The sequence below is a fragment of the Bubalus bubalis genome, chromosome 16 (genome assembly GCF_019923935.1).
Source record: "Bubalus bubalis isolate 160015118507 breed Murrah chromosome 16, NDDB_SH_1, whole genome shotgun sequence".
NCBI lineage: Eukaryota > Metazoa > Chordata > Mammalia > Artiodactyla > Bovidae > Bubalus > Bubalus bubalis.
Genome location: NC_059172.1, coordinates 77479272 through 77502880, shown reverse-complemented (window position 1 = coordinate 77502880; position 23609 = coordinate 77479272). Strand labels below are relative to the sequence as shown.

Sequence of the window (23609 nt, the reverse complement as noted above, 5' to 3'; positions counted from 1 at the left end):
TCATCACATGAGGTGGCCAAAGTACTGGAGTTTCAGCTTTAGCATCATTCCTTCCAAAGAAATCCCAGGGCTGATCTCCTTCAGAATGGACTGGTTGGATCTCCTTGCAGTCCAAGGGACTCTCAAGAGTCTTCTCCAACACCACAGTTCAAAAGCATCAATTCTTTGGTGCTCAGCCTTCTTAACAGTCCAACTCTCACATCCATACATGACCACAGGAAAAACCATAGCCTTGACTAGACGAACCTTTGTTGGCAAAGTAATGTCTCTGCTTTTGAATATGCTATCTAGGTTGGTCATAACTTTCCTTCCAAGGAGTAAGCGTCTTTTAATTTCATGGCTGCAGACATCATCTGCAGTGATTTTGGAGCCCCAAAAAATAAAGTCTGACACTGTTTCCACTGTTTCCCCATCTATTTCACATGAAGTGATGGGACCGGATGCCATGATCTTCATTTTCTGAATGTTGAGCTTTAAGCCAACTTTTTCACTCTCCACTTTCACTTTCATCAAGAGGCTTTTGAGTTCCTCTTCACTTTCTGCCATAATGGTGGTGTCATCTGCATATCTGAGGTTATTGATATTTCTCCCAGCAATCTTGATCCCAGCTTGTGTTTCTTCCAGTCCAGCGTTTCTCATGATGTACTCTGCATATAAGTTAAATAAACAGGGTGACAATATACAGCCTTGATGAACTCCTTTTCCTATTTGGAACCAGTCTGTTGTTCCATGTCCAGTTCTAACTGTTGCTTCCTGACCTGCATACAAATTTCTCAAGAGGCAGATCAGGTGGTCTGGTATTCCCATCTCTTTCAGAATTTTCCACAGTTTATTGTGATCCACACAGTCAAAGGCTTTGGCATAGTCAATAAAGCAGAAATAGATGCTTTTCTGGAACTCTCTTGCTTTTTCCATGATCCAGCAGATGTTGGCAATTTGATCTCTGGTTCCTCTGCCTTTTCTAAAACCAGCTTGAACATCAGGAAGTTCACGGTTCACATATTGCTGAAGCCTGGCTTGGAGAATTTTAAGCATTACTTTACTAGCGTGTGAGATGAGTGCAATTGTGCGGTAGTTTGAGCATTCTTTGGCATTGCCTTTCTTTGGGATTGGAATGAAAACTGACCTTTTCCAGTCCTGTGGCCACTGCTGAGTTTTCCAAATTTGCTGGCATATTGAGTGCAGCACTTTCACAGCATCATCTTTCAGGATTTGGAATAGCTCAACTGGAATTCCATCACCTCCACTAGCTTTGTTTGTAGTGATGCTTTCTAAGGCCCACTTGACTTCACATTCCAGGATGTCTGGCTTTAGGTCAGTGATCATACCATCATGATTATCTGGGGTGTGAAGATCTTTTTTGTACAGTTCTTCTGTGTATTCTTGCCATCTCTTCTTAATATCCTCTGCTTCTGTTAGGTCCATACCATTTCTGTCCTTTATCGAGCCCATCTTTGCATGAAATGTTCCTTTGGTATCTCTGATTTTCTTGAAGAGATCCCTAGTCTTTCCCATTCTCCTGTTAATAACTACTTTAAATTTAAATGGACAAAACTTTCTGATCAAAAGCCAGAGCGGCTAAACATATTTTAAAAAACACACAATCATATAGTGCCTACAAGAGACTCAATTTAGATCTGAGGACACAAACAGATTGAAAGTGAAGAGATGAAAAAAGATATTTCTTTCAAACAGAAGCAAAAGGAAAGCTGGTGTAGCTATATTTACACTAGACAAAATAGAAGTTAGAACACAGATTGTAATAAGAGACAAAGAAGGGCATTACATAAGGATAAAGGAGTCAGTCCAACAAGAGGTCATAATATGTTTGAACATATATTAACTAATAGAAGACCACCTTAATATAGGAAGCAAATATTAACCCACCTAAGGGGAGAAAAATAACAGGAATACAATAATAGCATGGAACGCTAACACCCTGATTTCATGAATGGACAGATCATTCAGACAGAAAATTATTAAGAAAACATTGGCCTTAACATATTAGATCAGCTATATTTATAGATAATGTATAGAACATTCTATCCAAAAGCAGCAGAATATACATTGTTCTCAAGTACACATGGAACATTCTCCAGGATGTATTACATTTCGAGCAACAAGACAAATTTCAATAAATTTAAGCAGACTGAAATCATGTCAAACATTTTTTATAACCACAATGGTATGAAACTAGAACTAAGAGAAAACTGAAAAAAATCACAAATATGTGGAGATTAGGTAACACACTACTGAGCAACCAATGTCAATGAAGAAATCCGAGGGGAATTCAAAACTAATTTTAACAATGGAAACAGAAATACAACATTTCAAAATCCAAGACAAGGCAAAAGCAATTTTTTAAAAACTATTATTTTTGGCTGCCCTGGGTCTTCACTATGGCGAGTGGTCATCTTCATTTGTGGCTCGTAGGTTCTAGACTACAGGGGCTCAGTAGTCACGGTGAGTGGGCTTAGCTGCCCTGCAGAATATAGGATCTTTGTACCCCTACCAGGGATCAAATCTGGATCCCCTGCATTAGAAGGTGGATTCTTAACTACTGGACCACCAACTAAGTCCTGGAAGAGGGAAGTCAGGCCTACCTAAAGAAAAAAGACAAATCTCAAACAATCTAACTACAAAAAGAAAAATGAAGTCCAAAGGTAAGAGGAGGAAGAAAATCATAAAGATTAATGTGGAAATGAATAAAACAGAGGCTAAAACTATAATAATAAAAAAGATAAAAATCAAGAGCTAGTTCATTGAAAAGATAAACAAAGATGACGAACTTTTAGTTAGACTAACCAATAAGAGAGAGAAGGCTCAAACAAAGCAAGAAATGAAAAAAGGAGAAATTGCAGTGATACTAAAGAAATACAAAGAATCATGGGGGTCTTCTAAGAACAATAATATGACAACAAATTGGATCAGTTCAGTTCAGTTCAGTTGCTCAGGCCTGTCTGACTCTTTGCGACCCCACAGACTGCAGCACGCCAGGCCTCTCTGTCTATCACCAACTCTCAGATCTTGCTCAAACTCATGTCCATCGAGTCAGTGATGCCATACAACCATCTCATCCTCTGTCATCCCCTTCTCCTCCTGCCCCCAATCCCTCCCAGCATCAGGATCTTTTCCAATGAGTCAGCTCTTCGCATCAGGTGGCCAAAGTATTGGAGTTTCAGCTTTAGCATTAGTCCTTTCAATGAATATTCAGGACTGATTTCCTTTAGGATGGACTGGTTGGATCTCCTTGGTGTCTAAGGGACTCTCAAGACTATTCTCCAACACCACAGTTCAAAAGCATCAATTCTTAAGTGCTCAGGTTTCTTTATGGTCCAACTCTCACATCCATATATGACTACTGGAAAAACCATAGCTTTGACTAGATGGATCTTTGTCTGCAACATAATGTCTCTGCTTTTTAATAAGCTGTCTAGGTTAGTCATAGCTTTTCTTCCAAGGAGCAAGCGTCTTTTAATTTCATGGCTGCAGTCACCATCTGCAGTGATTTTGGAGCCCCCAGAATTAAAGTCTTTCAGTGTTTCCACTGTTTACACGTCAAATGATGGGCCAGATGCCATGATCTCAGTTTTCTGAATGCTGAGTTTAAGGCAAATTTTTCACTTTCCTCTTTCACTTTCATCAAGAGGCTCTTTAGTTCCTCTTTGTTTGCGGCCATAAGGGTGGTATCATCTGCGTATCTGAGATTATTGATATTTCTCCTGGCAATCATGACTCTAGCTTATGATTCATCCAGGCTGGCATTTCACATGATGTACACTGCATGTAAGTTAAATAAGCAGGGTGACATTATACAGCCTTGACGTACTCCTTTTCCTATTTGGAACCAGTCTGTTGTTCCAAGTCCAGTTCTAACTGTTGTTTCCTGACCTGCATATAGTTTTCTCAAGAGGCAGGTCAGGTGGTCTGGATTCCCATTTCTTTTGTGATCCACAAAATCAAAGGCTCTGGCATAGTCAATAAAGCAAAAGTAGATGTTTTTCTGGAACTCTCTTGCTTTTTCAATGATCCAGTGGATGTTGGCAATTTGATCTCTGGTTCCTCTGCCCTTTTTAAATCCAGCTTGAACATCTGGAAGTTCACAGTTCATGTACTGTTGAAGCCTGGTGGGAGGATTTTGAGCATTACTTTGCTAGTGTGTGAGATGAGTGTAGCTGTGCAGTAGTTTGAACATTCTTTGGCATTGGATTAGAATGAAAACTGACCTTTTCCAGTCCTTTGGCCACTGCTCAATTTTCCAAATTTGCTGGCATATTAAGTGCAGCACTTTCACAGCACCATTGTTTAGGATTTGAAATAGCTCAACTGGAATTCCATCACCTCCACTAGCTTTGTTCATAGTGATGCTTCCTAAGGCCCACTTGATGTCACATTCCAGGATGTCTGGCTCTAGGTGAGTGATCACACCATCATGGTTATGTGGGTCATGAAGACCTTTTTTTGTATAGCTCTTCTGTGTATTCTTGTCACCTCCTTTTAATATCTTCTGCTTCTGTGAGGTCCATACTGTTTCTGTCCTTTATTGCACCCATCTTTGAATGAAATGTTCCCTTGGTATCTCTAATTTTCTTGAAGAGATCTCTAGTCTTTCCCATTCTACTGTTTTCTCTATTTCTTTGCACTGATCACTGAGGAAAGCTTTCTTACCTCTCCTTGCTATTATTTGGGACTCTGCATTCAGATGGGTATATCTTTTCTTTTCTCCTTTGCCTTTAGCTTCTCTTCTTTTCTTAGCTATTTGTAAGGCCTCCTCAGACAACCATTTTGCCTTTTTGCATTTCTTTTCCTTGGGGATGGTCTTGATCACTGCCTTTGTACAATGTCATGAACCTCCATCCATAGTTCTTTAAGCACTCTGTATATTAGATCTAATTCCTGGAATCTATTTGTCACTTCCACTGTATAATATAAGGTATTTGTGTTAGGTCATGCCTGGATGGTCTGGTGGTTTTCCCTACTTTTTTCATTTGAATCAGAATTTTCAATAAGGAGTTCAAGATCTGAGCCACAGTAGGCTCCTGGTCTTGTTTTTGCTGACTGTATAGAGCTTCTCCATCTTTGGTTGCAAAGAATATAATCAATCTGATTTCAGTATTGACCATCTGGTGATGTCCATTTGTAAAGTATTCTCTTGTGTTGTTGGAAGAAGGTGTTTTCCATGACCAGTGTGTTCTCTTGGCAAAACTCTGCTAGCCTTTGCCCTGCTTCATTCTGTACTCCAAGGCCAAATTTGCCTGTTACTCCAGGTATCTGTTTTCCCATTTTTGAATTCCAGTCCCCTGTATTGAAAAATCCATCTTTTTGGAGTGTTAGTTCTTCAGTCGTGTCCGACTCTGTGCGACCCCATAGATGGCAGCCCACCAGGCTCCGCCGTCCCTGGGATTCTCCAGGCAAGAACACTAGAGTGGGTTGCCATTTCCTTCTCCAATGCATGAAAGTAAGAAGTGAAAGGAAGTCGCTCAGTCATGTCTGACTCAGCGACCCCATGGACTGAAGCCTACCAGGCTCTTCCAACCACGGGATTTTCCAGGCAAGAGTACTGGAGTGGGGTGCCATTGCCTTCTCTGGTAGGTCTTCATAGAAGAGTTCAACTTTAGCTTCTTCAGCATTACTGGTTGGGGCACAGGAATTGGACAACTTAGATCAAATGGATAAATTCCTAGAAACATATAACCTTCAAGACTGAAATATAAAGACATAAAATTTCTGAATAGATAGATTATTAGTAAAGCGATTGCAAAAAAAAAATCCCAACAAACAGAAGTACAGCATCAGACGGTTTCACCTGTGAATTTTATCAAACATTCAAGACTGAATATCTATCCTCAAACTAATCCAAAGAGTAAAGAAGGCAGAACATTTCCAAACTCATTTTATAAAGCCAGTATTATCCTGATAACAAAAACAGACAAGGACACATAAAAAAGGAAAATTACAGGCCAACATCTCCAATGAAAATAGATGTAAAAGTCTTCAACAAAATATTAGCAAACTGAATTCGTATATGCTGCATGCTTGGTTGCTTCACGACTGTGTGCTAGTTATGCCCAACTCTTTGTGACCCTATGGACTGTAGCCCACAAGGCTCCTCTGTCCATAGGATTCTCCAGGTAAAAATACTGGAGTGCGTTGCTATGCCCTCTTCCAGGGGATCTTCCTGGCCGAGGTTTTGAACCCTCCTCTCTAGTGTCTCCTGCATTGGCAGGCAGGTTCTTTAACACTAGTGCCACCTGGAAAGCCAAACTGAATTCAACCACATATAAAATTAAAATAAAGAGGAAAATAAAAAGAAAAAAAAAAAAAAAAAAAAGGAAAGGATGATCATGATCATCAAGTGAGACTTGTTCCAAGGATGCAAAGCTTGTTCAACCTCTACAAATCAATAAACATGATACTCATACTTACAAATGAATCATAAAAAATGTAGACTGTCTCCATAGATGCAGAGAAAGCATTTCACAAAATTCAGCATCTTATTATGATAAACATTCTCAACAAAGTGGGCATAGAAGGTACATATTTTGACATAATAAGGGCTATATATGACAAGCCCACAGATAATATCATACTCATTGGTGAAAAGCTGAAAGGTATTCCTTTAAGATTATGAATGATATAGAAGAATGTTCACTGTAACTACTTTTATTCAATATAATATTGGAAGTTCTAGCCACAGCAGTTAGGGGAAAAAAGAAATAACAGGAATCCCAACTGGAAAGGAAGATAAAAAAATGTCAGGATTTGCAGATGACATGATACTATATAGAAAAAAACAAACTATAGAGTCCACCAAAAAAAGAAAACAAACCACCTCTTAGAACTAACAAATGAATTCAGTAAAATTTCATCATACAAAATCAATATACAGAAATCTGCTGTATTCCTATAACTCATTACAAAATATCAGAAAAAGAAATTAAGAAAACAATCACATTTACAACTACATAAAAAAGAAACACCCTGGAATAAATTTAAACAAGGAGGTGAAAGACATACACTGAAAACTCTAAGACACTGATGAAAGAAATTAAAGATGACACAAATGGAAAGGTATACCACACTTATAAATGGGAAAAAGTAATATCATTAAAATGATCATACTAGCCAATGCAATTTACAGATTCAGTGCAATCCCTATCAAACTACCAAAGGCATTTACCACAGAATTAGAACTAATAATCAATGATTTTATGGAACCATGGAAGAATCTGATAAGGCAGATTTCAGACAAAAGAATCATCAGAAAAACAAACCCCTAAATGAGTAAATAAATAAATAAAGCTGGAGGTATCAAACTCCTTGATTTCAAAGTAAACTAGAAAGTCACAGTAGTCAAAAGAGTATGGAAAGGGCATAAATACAGACACATAAATCAATGGAAGAGAGTAAAGGGTCTAAAAATAAACCCATATATTCATGGATAAATAATTTATGACAAAGGAGTCAAGAATATAAAATGAGAAAAGGCAGCCTCCTCAATAAATGGTGCTTGGAAAACTGGACAGACACTTGCAAAGAAATGAATATAGTACCACACACAAAAAATCAAATTGAAATGGATTACAACTTAAACATAAAACCTGAATCCATAAAAATTCTAGAAGAAAATGTACGCAATAAGCTCCTTAGTATCAGTGTTGATATGGATTTTTTTTTTTTTATCTGACCTCAAAAGCAAAGGCAACAAAAGCAAAAATAAACAAGTGGGCCTATATGAAACTGAGTAGCTTCTGTACAGCAAAGTAAATCATCAACAAAATGCATTGGTGACCTACTGAATGAGGGGGAAATAGTTGCAAATCATATATATGATAAGGGGTAAATATCAAAATATATATAAAGAACTCAAACAATTGAATAGTAAAAAACAATTTACTTAAAAATGGGCAGAGGATTTATATATTTTATTCAAAACACATACAGATGGTCAATAGGCACATGAAAAGACATTTAACACCACTAATCATCAGAGAAATGCAATCAAAATGAGATATCACTCACACCTGCTAGAATGGCTATTATCCAAAGGACAAAAAAAGTTTTTCAGAGAATGTGAAGAGAAGGGAAACTTTGTAAACTATTGGTGGGAATGTATACTGGAGGAGCAACTATGGAAAATAGTACAAAGGTACCCCAAGGTTTAAGAACCAACTACCATAAGATCTAGCTATACCACTTCTGAGGATTTTTCCAAAGAAAATGAAAAATACTAACTTGAAAAGATATATCCATCTCTATATTCATTGTGGCATTATTTACAATAGCTAAGATATGAACACAATCTGAATTGACACTGATGGGAGAATTGGATAAAGAAGATAAGGTATATACACAAAATGGACTACTGCTCGGCTATAAAAAAGGAAATTTTTTGTTTGCCATTTGCAACAATATGGAGGGAACTCAAAGGCATTTTGTTAAGTGAAATAAGTCAGAGAAGGACAAATACCATATGATTTCACTTATATGTGGAATATAAAAAATAAAACAAAGAAAAAAGAAACCAAACTCAGATTCATGGTTATCGGAGGGAAGGGGTTGGAGGCTGGGGGACAACTTTATGGTGACAGATGGTACTAGACTTACTGCAGTAATCACTTTACAGTTTATACAGAAATTAATTATTTTGTTGTACAGCTGAAACTAATTTGTTATTTTTGTTGTTGTGGTTTAGTTGCTCAGTCCTGTCTGACTCTTTGAGACCCCATGGACTGTACCCCGCCAGGCTATCCATGGGATCCCCCAGGCAAGAATACTGGAGTGGACTGCCATTTACTTCAACTAAAAAAAAAAAAAAAAAAATCTACATGATAACATTTCAAATAATTATTAAAACAACTTACTTTCTTCTTTCTTGCTAATAATCGCAGGCAGGGTATAAATCTAAAAAACAAAAGAAGTCAGCCAGTCATCTGCAGTTAAGGAGCCACAACAGACAATGACCAGGGTGGTACTGGTTCAGTGATATAAACAGGGAGTGTCTTGATTTCAGGTCCTACCACTACTGTGTGCACAACGCCCTCCTCCAGTCTTGCCTCCCACTCCTTTTCCTCCCTTGCTGTCCTGCCCTCGGCAAAGGTTTATGCCTTTCCCTCTGATCTAAGCATTTCATTCTATTTTCCAACACGAGGCACAATCTACTTTCTTCAGGAAGTACCTCATGATGGATGCACCTGATTGTTTCCTCCTCAAATTACCTGCTTGGCGTTTTTTCTCAGCGTGTACCCTAACTTGTGCTTGTTAAGCTATCACACTGTCTTCTAAATTTCCTCTAGGTCAGGGCTTGCCTCTCAACTATTAGCAGTAAAGAGACAAGTTGCTTTGTTTTTAATTTTTAATCCATCACTGACAGATTATTTTGTAAATTACCAAAAAAAAAAAAAAGTAAATGTAATAAACAATCAAGAATAGACAGTCTAAATTTTTTTATTATTAAATTCAACAGATATAAAATGACTTCTAATTGCTACAAAATTTTCCAGATCCTTAATCATAATCTCTGTACTCAGTGTAGCCTGGTAATAGTTTGTAGGATAGATTCAAAATCTAGGGTCCACACTTTGTGTAGCTCTGCTGTTGCACAGGCACTTTTCACAAGTTCTTTGCCATTTAAAAGACAGTTTTCAAGAGACAGGCTGGTGTCTTCTACTGGCTCTGTGAGCTCATCCCTCTAAGCCCTCAGTGCCGTGTGCGTCACAGACGTCATCAGTGACGTATTCCCTTTTTTATATAAGCCTCCCTGATCATTTCAAGTAAATTTATGTCAACATCAAAATATCTATGAGAAAAATGGGGATCTGGATTGAGGGAAATGTCAAGTTACAAACAGTTTTATCAAAGGAGACTTCTAACCTGTGGTCTAGGTTACCCTGAAATTTGTTCATCATGCTGATCATAATACCTCACACTGGCCTTGCAAAGAGTAGACACTCAAGAACTAGCAAAATAAAGCAATCCAATCAATGTAGCCAAATAAAATTACTTTTTGAAAGTAATTTTAGGGTTTTAAATTAGTCCTAGAAGTCTCCCTGAAAAATAAATTCAAAAGTTGTTGTTATGTGCCAGTGACACAACATTAGAAAACAGTAAGAGTCTCTACTCCTGATTTGCTATTTTAATATTTTCAAATATACTATATATAGGCATATAAATTTTTTTATATGTACTTTGCAATTATTAAAACAATAAAATCAAAATTAGAGAATGTGTTGTCTTCCTACCGGTTCCTTTCCATCCATGGCTTCAAGCCAGAGTTTTCGATTAGCTTCTGAAAAGGCTTGCAGTGTGATGATCCCATGCCTATTAAAAATAAGTATTATATATATTCAATTCACTTATTTATGCCTTTAAACATATGCTGTTTATTTAAATTCTTAGTTAACAATAAATTAAAATTTGAAGAAAAAGCAGGAAAGATAAAAAAATGAAAAGAGAGCAAACAATATAGATAGGAGAGAAAAAAAGAAATTAAAAAATTGAAAAGAAATTCTAAGTGTTTTAGGTATAAGACTGTCTGAAGGAGGCTAGTCTCAAACTAATTCCCCTAAAATGACTGAAAAGGATGACAGAGCCACAGTCATTAAACTTCAAAACCACCTAAACATTCCATAAGATGTGAATAATTAAGAATATGACCCAGGGTATTATCATCTAGTCACTAAAAATAATGATAATGAATATATAGCAATGTGAACCTCCCTGGTGGCTCAGACAGTAAAGCATCTGTCTACAATGTGGGAGACCCGGGTTCAATCCCTGGGTTGGGAAGATCCCCTGGAGAAGGAAATGGCAACCCACTCCAGTACTCTTGCCTGGAAAATCCCATGGACGGAAGAGCATGGTAGGCTACAGTCCCTGGGGTTGCTAAGAGTCAGACATGACTGAGCCATTTCAGTTTCATACAGCAATATGAGAAGCCTTATACCATAACTAGTTAATTTTACAGAAGACAATAAGACCAAAGTGTTTATACAATGATCACAGTATTACCATTAACACTTCAAAAAACAACTCTCTCCCATGTGCCCATTCTGAAATAGCTACTTGAGGATGTGCTTCAAGAAAGAGCAAGCAAAAGGAGAGATGAAATCAGTATGAGAGAAAAATACAGAAAATCCAGGAAAAAAGTGAAATTAACCTAATGAACTATGCAAGCTGTTCATAGGATAAACAGAAGCTTAGAGAGCTCTGTGACAAGGTAAACAAGAAGGAAATCTCATTTAAATATTGTGTAATGGGGAAGCCAATTACAAGCCTAGAATGAGCTAAAACTGTGACAAAGGGATATGTCTTCATGGATACAGGAAAATGGATCATTATATTGATAAGAAATGGAGAAACTGATTAGAAAGATCAAAGTAATTTTATCTTGGGTAATTTAAGCCAGTTTAAAACAGGAGTAATAACAACAATACTTGTAGGCTGTTTATTGTGTGCCAGGCACTGTTATGTCTCCTTCATTAACCTATTTATTCCTCACAACAACCCTTTGATGTGTGTAGTGACTAGCCTTGTTTTACAGATGAAACAACTGAAGCACAGGGTTTAACAGCATGCTCCAAGGTTTTATATCTAGAAAGCACTGAAAAAAGAAAAGAAAAATCACTAATATGTTAGTATTCATCTACACAGAAAAATCAAGAAGTCCCTATCACGAAATTATTAAAACCAATGGACATAGATTGATATATAAAAAAATTACTCGTCTTTGCACTGCAGTTTCAACCATAAAACAAAAATGAGTTTCTACTAATGAAAGAATGCTATTCAAAATTTCAATGAAAAGAAGACACCCAAAAACAAAATGGGGGAAAAAAAAGATATATAAAATCTTAGGGGGAGTTCAATTCACCATTGTTTAACTAATAACTTAATAGAACTCCAGTCAAAAATCCCGAAGGAATTTTTGGAGAGAAAAGCAAACTTGCTCAGCAGATCTACAAAGTATAAAGAACACAGGGCCAAAGCAGCTAATACTGTTTTAAAGAAGCATAAGAATGGGGCCATGTCCTACTAAATAATTATAGTCTATAGTATATGTAAGCTATGGTATATAACGGTGTATACAATATGTCAGAATGTTATATATATATGTGGTATATATTCACGCGCAAAGCTAGAGTATTCAGAAGTATGGTGGTAACACAGGGGAAGAATAGATTATGGAATACAACAGAGATCAAGAAACATACTTACATACTTTTCCTGACTTTGTTTCTATTCTACTTGAAATGATAAATGAGTACAGCTAAACAGTTCAGTTAGACGACGAGCTTGGCTGCACAACCTTTATGTCTCTCCCAATATCCTTTGACTAAGAATGCCCAGAACAGTGCTGTGTGCATGGAAGGCACGGAATTTCACTGGCCGAAGGAAGCTTACGGCAAGTGCAGCAGTGTCTTTTTTCATACTTTGGCACAAGGCCACTAGGTTTCAAAACTGTACAGAAAGGCTGGCCCAGGAGCCATGAACAATGCTGTCAGGCTCCTTCACTGGGAAGGGGAGCTTAGTCCACAATGTGTGCTTTTGACCAAGACAGTCATTTACACGATTTTTCAGATTCTTCACTGCATGACATTACCCTTTGGTAGCACTCTGTGTCTAATTTATTTTTTTGAAAGCATCATGTAATCCATATTTATTGAATAAACAAGTGAGAGAATGAATTAAACATATATTGCTTTTTTAAAAAGAGACTGAAAAACAAGCACTTTATGCTGGTTCATATTTATAGCTATACACAGAAAAACATTAATCTAAACCAAATTAAAAAATACAAAGTGAAAAGTTCAAACCTTTCGACCACTTCTATGTCAAAGCAGAATCGTTTATCAATTGAATCTGTCTTTCGTCGGATACAAGATTTTAATTTAAACATTTCTGGTGAGCTAGTAACAAGGCCATTCTGAAACAAGAGGTGGAACATATTTTTGACATGATGACAGAGTGAACTGAAATATATTAAATATACCATATAAAGTTTCCATATTAAAATAACTTAGAGTACAGTTTATGTATAAAGATCATAATTATGCCCTGTTTCAATAAATATTAATACAAAGATGTCTGGCTAATGTTAACTTCCCAACTGTAAGACAACAAAGCATTTATTAATAAATTAATCACATATATATGTTTTATTCAAAGAATTCTGAGAATTCTGTGCCTATCACCCTTCAACATATTTACTTATCATGTTAAATTATACTATAATGTGTACATATTTGAATGAGAGCTGTGCAGTATTAAATGACAGCTGACAGTTGACTCCAAATCTCAAGAGAGTTACCAAAATAATAAAGCTCTAGTAGATACTTGTTATAACGCTATTACTATCATGCATACCATGTGATTCTTCTGCTGGTAACCAATTGCTAGTCTGCTTCTGAAACTAAACCTCTTTGCACAGAATCCAACATAAGCTCAAGTCATAATTCTCTTCTATACCTGAAAAGCCATTCAATTTTAAGGAGAATATTTACCTAATGCCTGGTTAATTCTATTGTCTCTGGTTGCAAATCTTACAGATTTATTAATAGAACTCTGGCTTGGTCTGTTTATTATCTCACTACTGTCCAATGAACTCACTTCTGGGCAACAGCTTTTCTTACGAAAACTTGAGTAGAAACTAAGGTGTGATTACAGCATTTAACAACTTCTCGTGATGGTAGCAATCTAAGATTTCTTTTTCTCTGGTATGTGCTCCTTTACTTTATATCTGTCACTTTGAATCATTAGACTCTATTGAATGCCCAAGCACAATAAGTTTCAGTTGATATATTTGAATATGTGCCTAAATTAGGTCAACATTTACTACTCCATGATCTATACCACAAATTAGGTGGGGAGTCACTTACTTTCTACCATCTTTATCTTCTAGACAGTTAAAAGGAGGCGAGTCTCAATAATCTTTAGGATAACCTCCAGCTCTAGGACTCTCAGATGATGGCTCAGTCATCTTATTTGTAGGTCTCATCGTCTGCCATATTCATATCTTAACTCACAAAAAGATTGCAGACTACACGAAATAAAGGTGCTGCACTCGGCGGCACTTCCGCAAACAAAGTACACTTAGCTTGTACCGTTCACCACCCATGTGCGACATTCAGTGACTGACTGGCTTCAGGGGGAAGTGAGCACTCACTGATTTCTTTTGAGAAACTTTGTTGGCCAGCATTTCAGTAAGAAGGACTCAGTGCTTGCAGGGACTGTGGCATGCAGGGACAAACACGGGCTCCCACAGGAAACCACCGGGAAGAAAGAGGCGGACTCCGTGAGCCTCAACCTGCCCCTGACAAACTCTGTGGGCTGCTGGCAAACCAACACCACAAACGACTCTGCTGCCAGGAATGTGAGATGCCATCCACCAAGGTGTCCGTACATGTAATGTAACTGCGTATAAATATTCACAGCCAAAGTGAAAGAGAAGTACTGGCTGTTCTTTTTAAGTCATCAAGGTCATTTAAAGTGAGAGAAAACTTCTGTGACTTTTCAATTCTTAAAAATTGTGAACACGTTTATTAGAAAAATACGTGCAAAAGATTTTTATTTCCATTACTTAAATAACAAGTTCAGTTAAAAAACAATAGAAAAAAAAATGACTCACCATTTTCCCACTGGACTTCATCTCTGAAACACTCATTGTAAAAGTTTTACTTCCTTTATCATATGTACAATAATGTTTAACCCATGTAAAACCAAGAGGTCCTAATGAAAGGAAACAAACAATACAGACTGTTAATATATGAGTTGCATCCAAGTTTGTGCAGTTTTCGATGCTATGAAGTACAACTGAGGATTTCCATAGACCATGCAAGTCAGGAATGCTTACTGTGAGTGAGAAAGGCCAGTCTGTAGCTAGAGTGGTGTAGGGTAGAGTGTCTTGCAACCAGACAACTTGGCTTAATTTGCAGCTCTGACACGTACTTGGTACAATCAAGAGTTACTTTAGCTCTCAGCTTCAGTTATCTCGTCTGTGAAAGTGGTTTACCCATGGATGTGGGAAGGATGAGAAGGACAGTCTGAGGTGCTATAACAGGTCTCCTTACATCTTCCTTTATCGTCTACTTTCAAAATTGCCAGAAATACCCTGCTCAAAATTTAGCCAGGTCATTTCATCCTTTTGTTCAAAACTCTCCAGTCATTTCCCACATCTCCCCAGATAGGCTCCAAATGATCTGGATAGAAGGATATTATTGGTCTTACTGCCTTTTGCCTCCTACACTCAATGCTAGTTACACTGGGCCGTGCTGGTCTCTGAACATGGAGAATGCATTTCTACCCCAGAGCATTTCCACTCACAGGATGACTCTTCCTTCAGATGCCTGCATGACTTACACTGTCACTTCCTTCAGGTTTTTTCCTAAATGGCCCTTTCTGTAGAGATAGCTAAAATCACAACACCTTCACCATGATATTTCGTTTCTTATCTCTCTCTCTCTCTCTCTTTTTTTTTTTTTTTGCTTTACTTTCTTCTCAGCAGTTAACAGGTATATGATCAACACTTTACTAATTCATCTTATTTACTGTCTGCATCCATCGCTAGAATCTAAAGCTCTATGAGAGAAGGAACAAATGATGTTCTGTGGAATAGCATATTCTTAATCCATAGAACAGGGCGAGACACATAGTTGCTCTTCAATAAAGATTTGATGAATGAAGGAATGAATTATTCATCTTTCTCTAAGACTTTATTGACCACAGAGCTGTTCCCTTTTAACACTAATCTGAAAAAATTAAATTCAAATCTCTCTTTAAAATGAAGGGTTGGTTTCCTTGGTGTCTCAGACACTAAAGAATCCACCTGCAATGCAGGAGACTCAGGTTCGATCCCTGTGTCAGTAAGATCCCCTGGAGAATGGAAAGGCAATCCATTCCAGTATTCTTGCCTGGAGAATCCCTTGGACAGAGGAGCCTGTGGGCTTACAGACCATAGGGTCAATGGTGCTAGTGGTAAAGAACGCACCAGCCAATGCAGGAGCTGCAAGAGATGTGCATTTGTCTCCTGGTTTGGGAAGATCCCCTGGAGGAGGGCATGGCAACCCACTCCAGTATTCTTGCCTGAAGAATCCCATGGACAGAGGAGCCTGGTGGGCTACAGTCCAAGGAGTCAAACACAACTGAAGCAACTTAGCATGCATGCATGTATAATGTTCCCTTTCTTTTTCCCATAAATATAACCTCGCTGGGGTATGCAACCCTTTCCCACTGCATACCACTCTGTCATCCAGTGTTCTCCTTAAAAACTGGTTGATGCTGCTTCACCTGGGCAAACGGATGAATCACAAGTTCAATTATCTCATGACCTCGGTAGAAGACTTCATCTTTCCCACAGGGAAGCCAATTATCTTGCACCCAAGTGCCCCAGTGGGCTGAGTGGGTTGAAAGTGGAGCTTGTTTCCTAAAGCTTCTTCACACAGGGGCCTGTCTGGATTAACACCTGGATCTCTCTAGCAACAATTATATACAATGTTATTGCTGGCTGGGTTTTATAACAATGTATTCAAAACCAAGAAACAGAATTGTAAAAATGTACCTCTTGAGAAAAGTGTTTCATGAGCCATTTGAATTTTTTTCTGTAATAATAGTGCCCTTGGTGTCATATGTAGCTTGAATACTTAAACCACTCCAGACTTTAAAATTATGGGGTGCAGCTCTATACTTGGTAATCACAAAGGATTACTGCAATTAACTTCAATTCTGTTTTGGGACTATTTCACACTGTAATACTTAATAATACTTGTTGATAACTCTGTTACATGTGGTGTAAAATACTTAAAGGCTTATATTTTATTAGTGGAGAGTGGCTGGATAGAAATCCTTATAGTGATTTTACTACTTAGGAATCAATTTATGAAGCAATATTAGCTATAATTTTTAAATAAAGCTGCTACAACACTCTGATGACCTATTAGACCCAAGACCTTTCATCCTGCCTCTATGTTAACTTCAGAACCCCATGCATTTGGTCTTCAACAGTGCTGCACAGACATGCTGCTTTCTTTAAAGTTGCTTGGCACCAGGCCAGTGCAGATGTTCTTAGGCAAGTGATTCTGAAGTCCCTAAAAAAAAGTCTGGGAAAATAAAATTTATTACAGCTCTGAAGTTGCAAACCAAAACAAGTTTAATTATCTTATCCAGTGATCATCTGAGGTTGCTGAGATGATGTCTGTGGATTGGGAGGGAATTAACATTCACTGGATACCTACTAAGAGTCAACATTTTATCTAGAAACTTTCAAAGTCAGACATTATAAAGAGCATTTTACATAAAAGAAAATAAAGCTTAAGAGCAGCAGATGGTGCTGCTTTCTTCATTAAGAGGGCATGTGGTTGGAGTTGTTCTTTTTAGAGGAACAATACTTCTCAGGAGTTGTTTTAAGAATTAAATGATATAAATACAAATTGCACAGAATAAGGGCTCCTGGAAGTACAGTGGTATTACTATGCACCACTACTGATAACAGAGACATTCTAGATACATTATCTCTAATTCTTACAATGTTATTATGAGATTAGATATGAATATCCCTCTTTTAAAAATGAGGAGACTGAGCTCAGAAAGTTCCTTACCCAGAATTACCCAGTTAACAGGTGGCATAAAATTCCAATATAGCTCTATCTGACTCTGGACCCCATGCTCTTCCTGCTTAAACTGGAATCTACCAGAATGCAATTCACTGTATACCTGGAGGTGGGTAACATACAAACCACATACTCAGATGAAGTGGAGTGCTGTGTCTAAATAGCAATCATCTGCTACCATCCCATTACATCCATCTCCATTTATCAAATCAGTTTATAGCTCTGATATTTACTATTGATCACTGGTTGCTAATTGTGTAAGTCTCTCTGTCTTATACCTCCCACAACTGAATAAACATCTTGGAGCCATATTCTTCATCTCCTCTTCTGTTCTCCACAAGACTTACTCAGTGATAGCAAGAGCACAAGCAGTGTGTCTTAGTGAAATGGTCAGATTTTCTTAATATAAATGCTCTCAAAGATTCCAAGAAGAAAGGGGCTTTGAGTACTTTTTCCTCATAGAAAGATAATTCCAAAGCATATAATCCCATTCACTTTCCCTTTTAAATCCCTAGGCAAAAGGAAGAAGTGAGGGTGGTAAGTGGGAATGAAAGGAGTGAGGGATTACAGTGAGGCAAATTAACACTTTTGAGAGTGATGAATACATGTGTTATGTTGACTGTGGTGATAGCTTCATAGGTGGATACATGTGACAAAATTGATCAAACTGTACATTTTAAATATGTGCAATTTATTGCATGCCAAGTGTGCCTCACTAAAGCTATAAAAACAGCACAGGCAGATATACAGTAAAATGGAGATGGATGCTGTCCTGGGAACAGGAAGAATGTCATAAGAGAGGATGCTACAAATAGAGAGGAGCCTTGAATGCCATGCCTGACCACGGCCATCACAGGAGAGGCACAACCAAGCAAGCACTGCAGAGGAAGCTGCTGGAAGCTCTCTGAGAACGGACTGAGGTCGACAAGCCTGGAGGCAAAAAAGAACAGTAAGGAGGCCAGTGCAAGACTATGGAGATGGAGAGAAGGTACAGGTTCACAGGTTATTTAGGAGATAGACAGATTTGGTCCCAGGCTACAGAGACACTGGAATTGAAGATTTACCTGAGTTCTGTAGCCTAAAGCAGATGTTAGAGGGATAGGAACTCTCAGAGAAAAGGTCAGTGCCACAGAGGGCCTTATGATCATTTCAGACTGACCCAGAGAAGAAGTCAGGTATCTGAGAATAAAAGATATCAACATCAGACAGGTGCATAAAACACTGCATTCTGTCTATGCATCCAGACCCCAGATTATTCAAGGGCTTATGCTTTTAGTATGATCCAAATGTCCAACAGCTGGGGAATAGGTAAGCAAACCTTGGCACCATCCAGTGGATGGGCTACCAAGTCATGGCTGAACAGGACATATGTGAAGATTATGTACACAAGAATTTTGCTAGGTAATCCAAAGCTTTTTTGATTAGAACATGATATTGTATACCCACAATGATTTTAGCAACTGTGTTAACAAGAGGGGTGAGGGGGGACCTCAAGAAATAAAGTATTGCTGAGCTGCAATGAACAAAAAATCTTTGGGCAACAGGATCGCACCTCCTCTACCAGATGCAGATTTGACAAGCCTCATTATCTACATATTCCTCCACTAGGCACAGTATAAGCTCCTCTCCATGTACCCTCACACCGAGGCTCTCCAATATGGAAAAACTATTCAGTATGCAGAATCTTTCTTAGGGTCCTGAGTTAAATCCAAATACTCTTGCATATATGATCAATGAATTGGTCTTTTCTCAAGAAATTTTGGAAAAACCTATTTATTATATTTTAATTATAGACTATAAAGGCAGGACATTCGATTCATCATTTTAACATCTGAAAACAGTAGACTGGTCAAGGTAGATAGCTATGAGAGGGAAAATCCTGAAACCAGATCCCCTGAGCCAGCAGCCCACTATCACCAATGTAGTAATAATTGTTTGCTGAGACTACTGGATCAAACTGTTATCTGCTTCTGTACTGTTAAGGAACAAATGACAATCATCTGATCATGTCAAATATAAACTACCTTGGCATATTAGTGATCATTTTGCATTATGCCCCCAAAACTTTCACAGTCAACATCTACAGCTTCCACATCTCAAACCCTTTAACTATAATGTCTTCAAGAAAACTACCCTGATCTAAGGTCTAGAGATGGGGAGACTTAGGGCAATGTTACTTCATGTCATCTTCAAGTCCACACATGTGATAAAAACTACAGAAAGTGAAAATAGGCATTTACCAACTTTTAGAGCAATCTGAGATTACTGCACAATCCACGCACGTGATTCTGTGTTTTATGAAGACCCTGGCCCATGATGCACTGGAAATGCAAACAAATGTTCCTTCAACACGAGTAAGAGAGTGCTTTAGGGCATTCTGGTTTGAAACAGAGAGTTAATTTAATCACTCGTTCCACTTAATGACAAAAAAGGACCCTAGTTATACAAGTTTGAATGGCTTTTATTAACTTTTGTGAGAAAAACTTTCTCAGAGTGAGGCAATTATAATAATGCTCTATTGGATCTGAAGCTTATTTCTCAATACCAGGAAGTAAACAGTGCCAGTTTGATGTTATGTAATTGCCAGTTTTACTCCTGAAAACTGTCAGAGCACAGAATTAAATGAAATAATGCTGCTGAAGGGGAAAACCACTACCAAAGTCAGCAAGATGATTCATCTGATAAAGGCTTTGGGTTTTAATTCTCCATGAAACTTTGCATTGAGATCAGACACCATAACTGAATTCTAAAACTGAACTCATGTTACGGTATCATCATGAAAATTCTAAGTTCCAAGTTTAACAACATACCAGCTTAGAGAATCCAATGGTGAAAAGTGGAAAAACTTCCACATTCAGTGATAGTCGCTGGCCAAGGAGACCATATAGGATAAAGCTGTTAGGAATTTTAGTCTTCCTTCTTGAAGGAAAAGCAAGTAACCAACTCACATCTCATAGAAACAGAATGTTAATCTTAAGAGACATTAATTTACATCTTTGCAACTCACGTTTCTCCTGGACATACAAGTAGCCTTCCATTGTCCACTGGCTGGGTGGCCTGTAATCTTGATTGGCAGATTTCATCCTCTGCATCAATCGCTCTACCTCTTGTCGAGTACTTTCGAAATTATTCCTTGTCTTTAGTAAATAGAAACAACAATTTCATTCAGTGTTTTCTACCAGTTTTGAGGAACACTCAGTCTAAGGTTTCAAAACTACAAATGGTGCAAAGGATAACCTTGACTCTTTCAGGACTGTTCACCATATCCACCACCATCTACACTGAATCCTATGCTCTAATTTTGAACTGCTTTAGTGAAACTTTTCTGAATGACCTTCTGCATTTTTCTCTTTGAATCTGTGTATGTGTGTATGTTATCCAATTTCCCACTTAACATTATCTAGGGAACAACTTATAGCTTTACAAATATAAGATATTAATTAAAATAACATTTTATATCCCATAATACCTAAGATAAAAAAAAGCAGATACACAACAACTTAATTTGTTTTGAGGGTTAAAATAAATTCACATAATTTTGATATATGTGCCACTTATCGAGAAAAAGGTTCATCATTTTTATTCCAAACACCTCTTTGAAGAAATATCACTTACCTTGTTTTCCCAAAATCCTAACATAGTTATCAGGAGGTCAATGCATAAATTAACACATAAAAATGAATAGGTTTCCAAGTTCTAACATCCTGTATTGTAGGAAATAATTTACTTACACCATAGCAAGTTTACTTAAGGGAAGATATAGAAAGTATATGGCTTTTCTCTATGAAAATCAATTTTGCATTCAGGTCATATTATCTCAACAATACGCACTTGGAAACATAAGAATAATCACCAACCTATGAGACAGTGATGATGACCATTTTGTTATGGCCCCTAATAAAAGATCTGAATCTCAAAGTAAAGTCAGGAAAGTTTTCTTAATTGCCACTTTTGCTGCTTTTCCCTTTGAAATATAAGGATATGAACTTTTTCCAATACTTTACCTGTCTCTTGTTCTCAAATCCGAGGAATCTTACTGCAATTGCATTTAATATGGAAATAATAAAAATACTTTGGGTTTATAAGTTTCCCTTTTAATATTTACTGAGAAAGCTCAAATGGATTCCATATTGAAAAACAATGGAATGAACTGCATGTGAAATTGATTCTGTGAGAAAATCTAGGTTAAATAAAAAGCTAAATGCAAAACACAAGTAGAATAACTGCAATTACTTATTTCTCATGGTACACTCCAAATACATATTTCTATTTGCTGAGCATCTTTACAATGACAAAAATCAGGTAAGGACTGAAAGGCATGCTTTTTATAGAAAATTAAGTGAAACCTTCACAAACTATTTTAGCTAGAGTACCAGACACGGTTTCAGAAATAACTCTTCATTTACACAAAATCCTCAGCAATTAAGATTTTGTTATTGGCATCATCCACTCAACGGACATGAGTTTGAGCAAACTCTGGGACATAGTGAAAGGACAGGGAGGCCTGGTGTGCTGCAGTCCAGGAGGTTGCCAAGAGTCCAGACATGACTTAGCAACCGAACAAAAAATTTGATAATACAGAAAGGATTGGCTACCTTTTGAAAGTGTAACTGGTATTCAGTACATGTAAATCAGAATTCGTATAACTGCAATCAAATATTAAAAGCATTTACTGGACAACTTTACAAAGTAAACTGTCCCAGAAATAGATAGGGTGTTTTTAAATAATTCTCCCTGAAGCTTTAAAGCAGCTTTTATGGATGCTTGAAAGCCACATTTTTAGAAAACAGTAAATATCAGCTATAAAATAAACAGCTTCAGGGAGGAAAGGGACAGAGCATGAAAGTCCATTGTGAAAGTTCCTTTCACAAATATAGAAATACTGCCCTCTCAGGAAATATGCATGCCTAGGGTCACTCAGCAAAATAATGAAAATACTAGATAAAGGCAACAGTTTCCAAGGTTTCTGCACTCAGATATTTTCATTTTCATGAAATTTGGCAATATATATTTTTCAAACATGAGATTAGCTCTTATTTTAAAAAGTTAATAAATTTATTAAGTGATTTTTCTAAATGAGTGAGGCTTTATTGTACTCAGATAAGTTTTTGAAAGACTCCAAAGTTCAGCTTGGCTATAACTCAGTTGCCCTGGGATCATCTGATTAACTAAGGAGAGGCAGTGAGAACAGGTATAGTCTTACATTCTGCAAGTTGAACTGCAGCTGTTGTTTATATGGTGCAAATTCCTGGGCGAGTTCATATCCCTCGTGGTAAAAAGTAAATAAACCCTGAAGGAATGATAAAAGCTGCAAAAACAAAGAGATAAAAAATAAACCATAAAAATGTGTTTTTTAAAAGGATGATCATCAAATAAAATAAATTAGAGAAATTATATTTCATTCTAATTCCTCTAGCTAGTAAGTTTTAAATATCCTCAGCTAAGTTGGCACTAGAATTACAGATATGAAACAGAACCCATGGAACCTAATTTTTACTTCCTTTTTGGCAGACATGATTTAACTTTTAGGTCTTGTCATGGACAGTTGTCATGTTAACTACTCTTCAAATGCACTGACAAAATATCCAGGAGAGAATTAATGGGGATAAAGATGAAAATAACACAGTTCAGTTCAGTACAGTCGCTCAGTCATGTCTGACTCATTGCGACCCCATGATCAAGAGTCTTCTCCAACACCACAGTTCAAAAGCATCAATTCTTCGGTGCTTAGCTTTCTTTATAGTTCAACTCTCACATCCATACATGACTACTGGAGAAACCATAACTTTCACTAGACAGACCTTTGTTGGCAAAGTAATGTCTCTGCTTTTGAATATGCTGTCTAAGCTGGTCATAACTTTTCTTCCAAGGAGCAAGTGTCGTTTAATTTCATGGCTCCAGTCACCATCTGCAGTGATTTTGGAGCCCCTCAAAACAAAGTCTCTTACTGTTTCCATTGTTTCCCCATCTTTTTGCTATGAAGTGATGGGTCCAGATGCCATGATC

The 23609-nt window shown here is 37.3% G+C and overlaps 1 protein-coding gene across 3 annotated transcripts in view; it reads right to left on the bottom strand.

Moving 5' to 3' along the window:
- ARHGAP42 (Rho GTPase activating protein 42) overlaps positions 1-23609 on the bottom strand; it is a 348684-nt gene that overhangs the window by 46407 nt on the left and 278668 nt on the right. For all 3 annotated transcript variants that reach the window (XM_045163011.1, XM_045163012.1, XM_045163013.1), the window contains 6 exons: positions 22807-22911; positions 20611-20740; positions 14627-14727; positions 12816-12925; positions 10242-10320; positions 8865-8904 (listed from right to left, as the gene is read on the bottom strand). In XM_045163011.1, coding sequence (XP_045018946.1) covers positions 8865-8904; positions 10242-10320; positions 12816-12925; positions 14627-14727; positions 20611-20740; positions 22807-22911 — 565 coding nt within the window. The remainder of the gene's footprint in view (positions 1-8864; positions 8905-10241; positions 10321-12815; positions 12926-14626; positions 14728-20610; positions 20741-22806; positions 22912-23609) is intronic.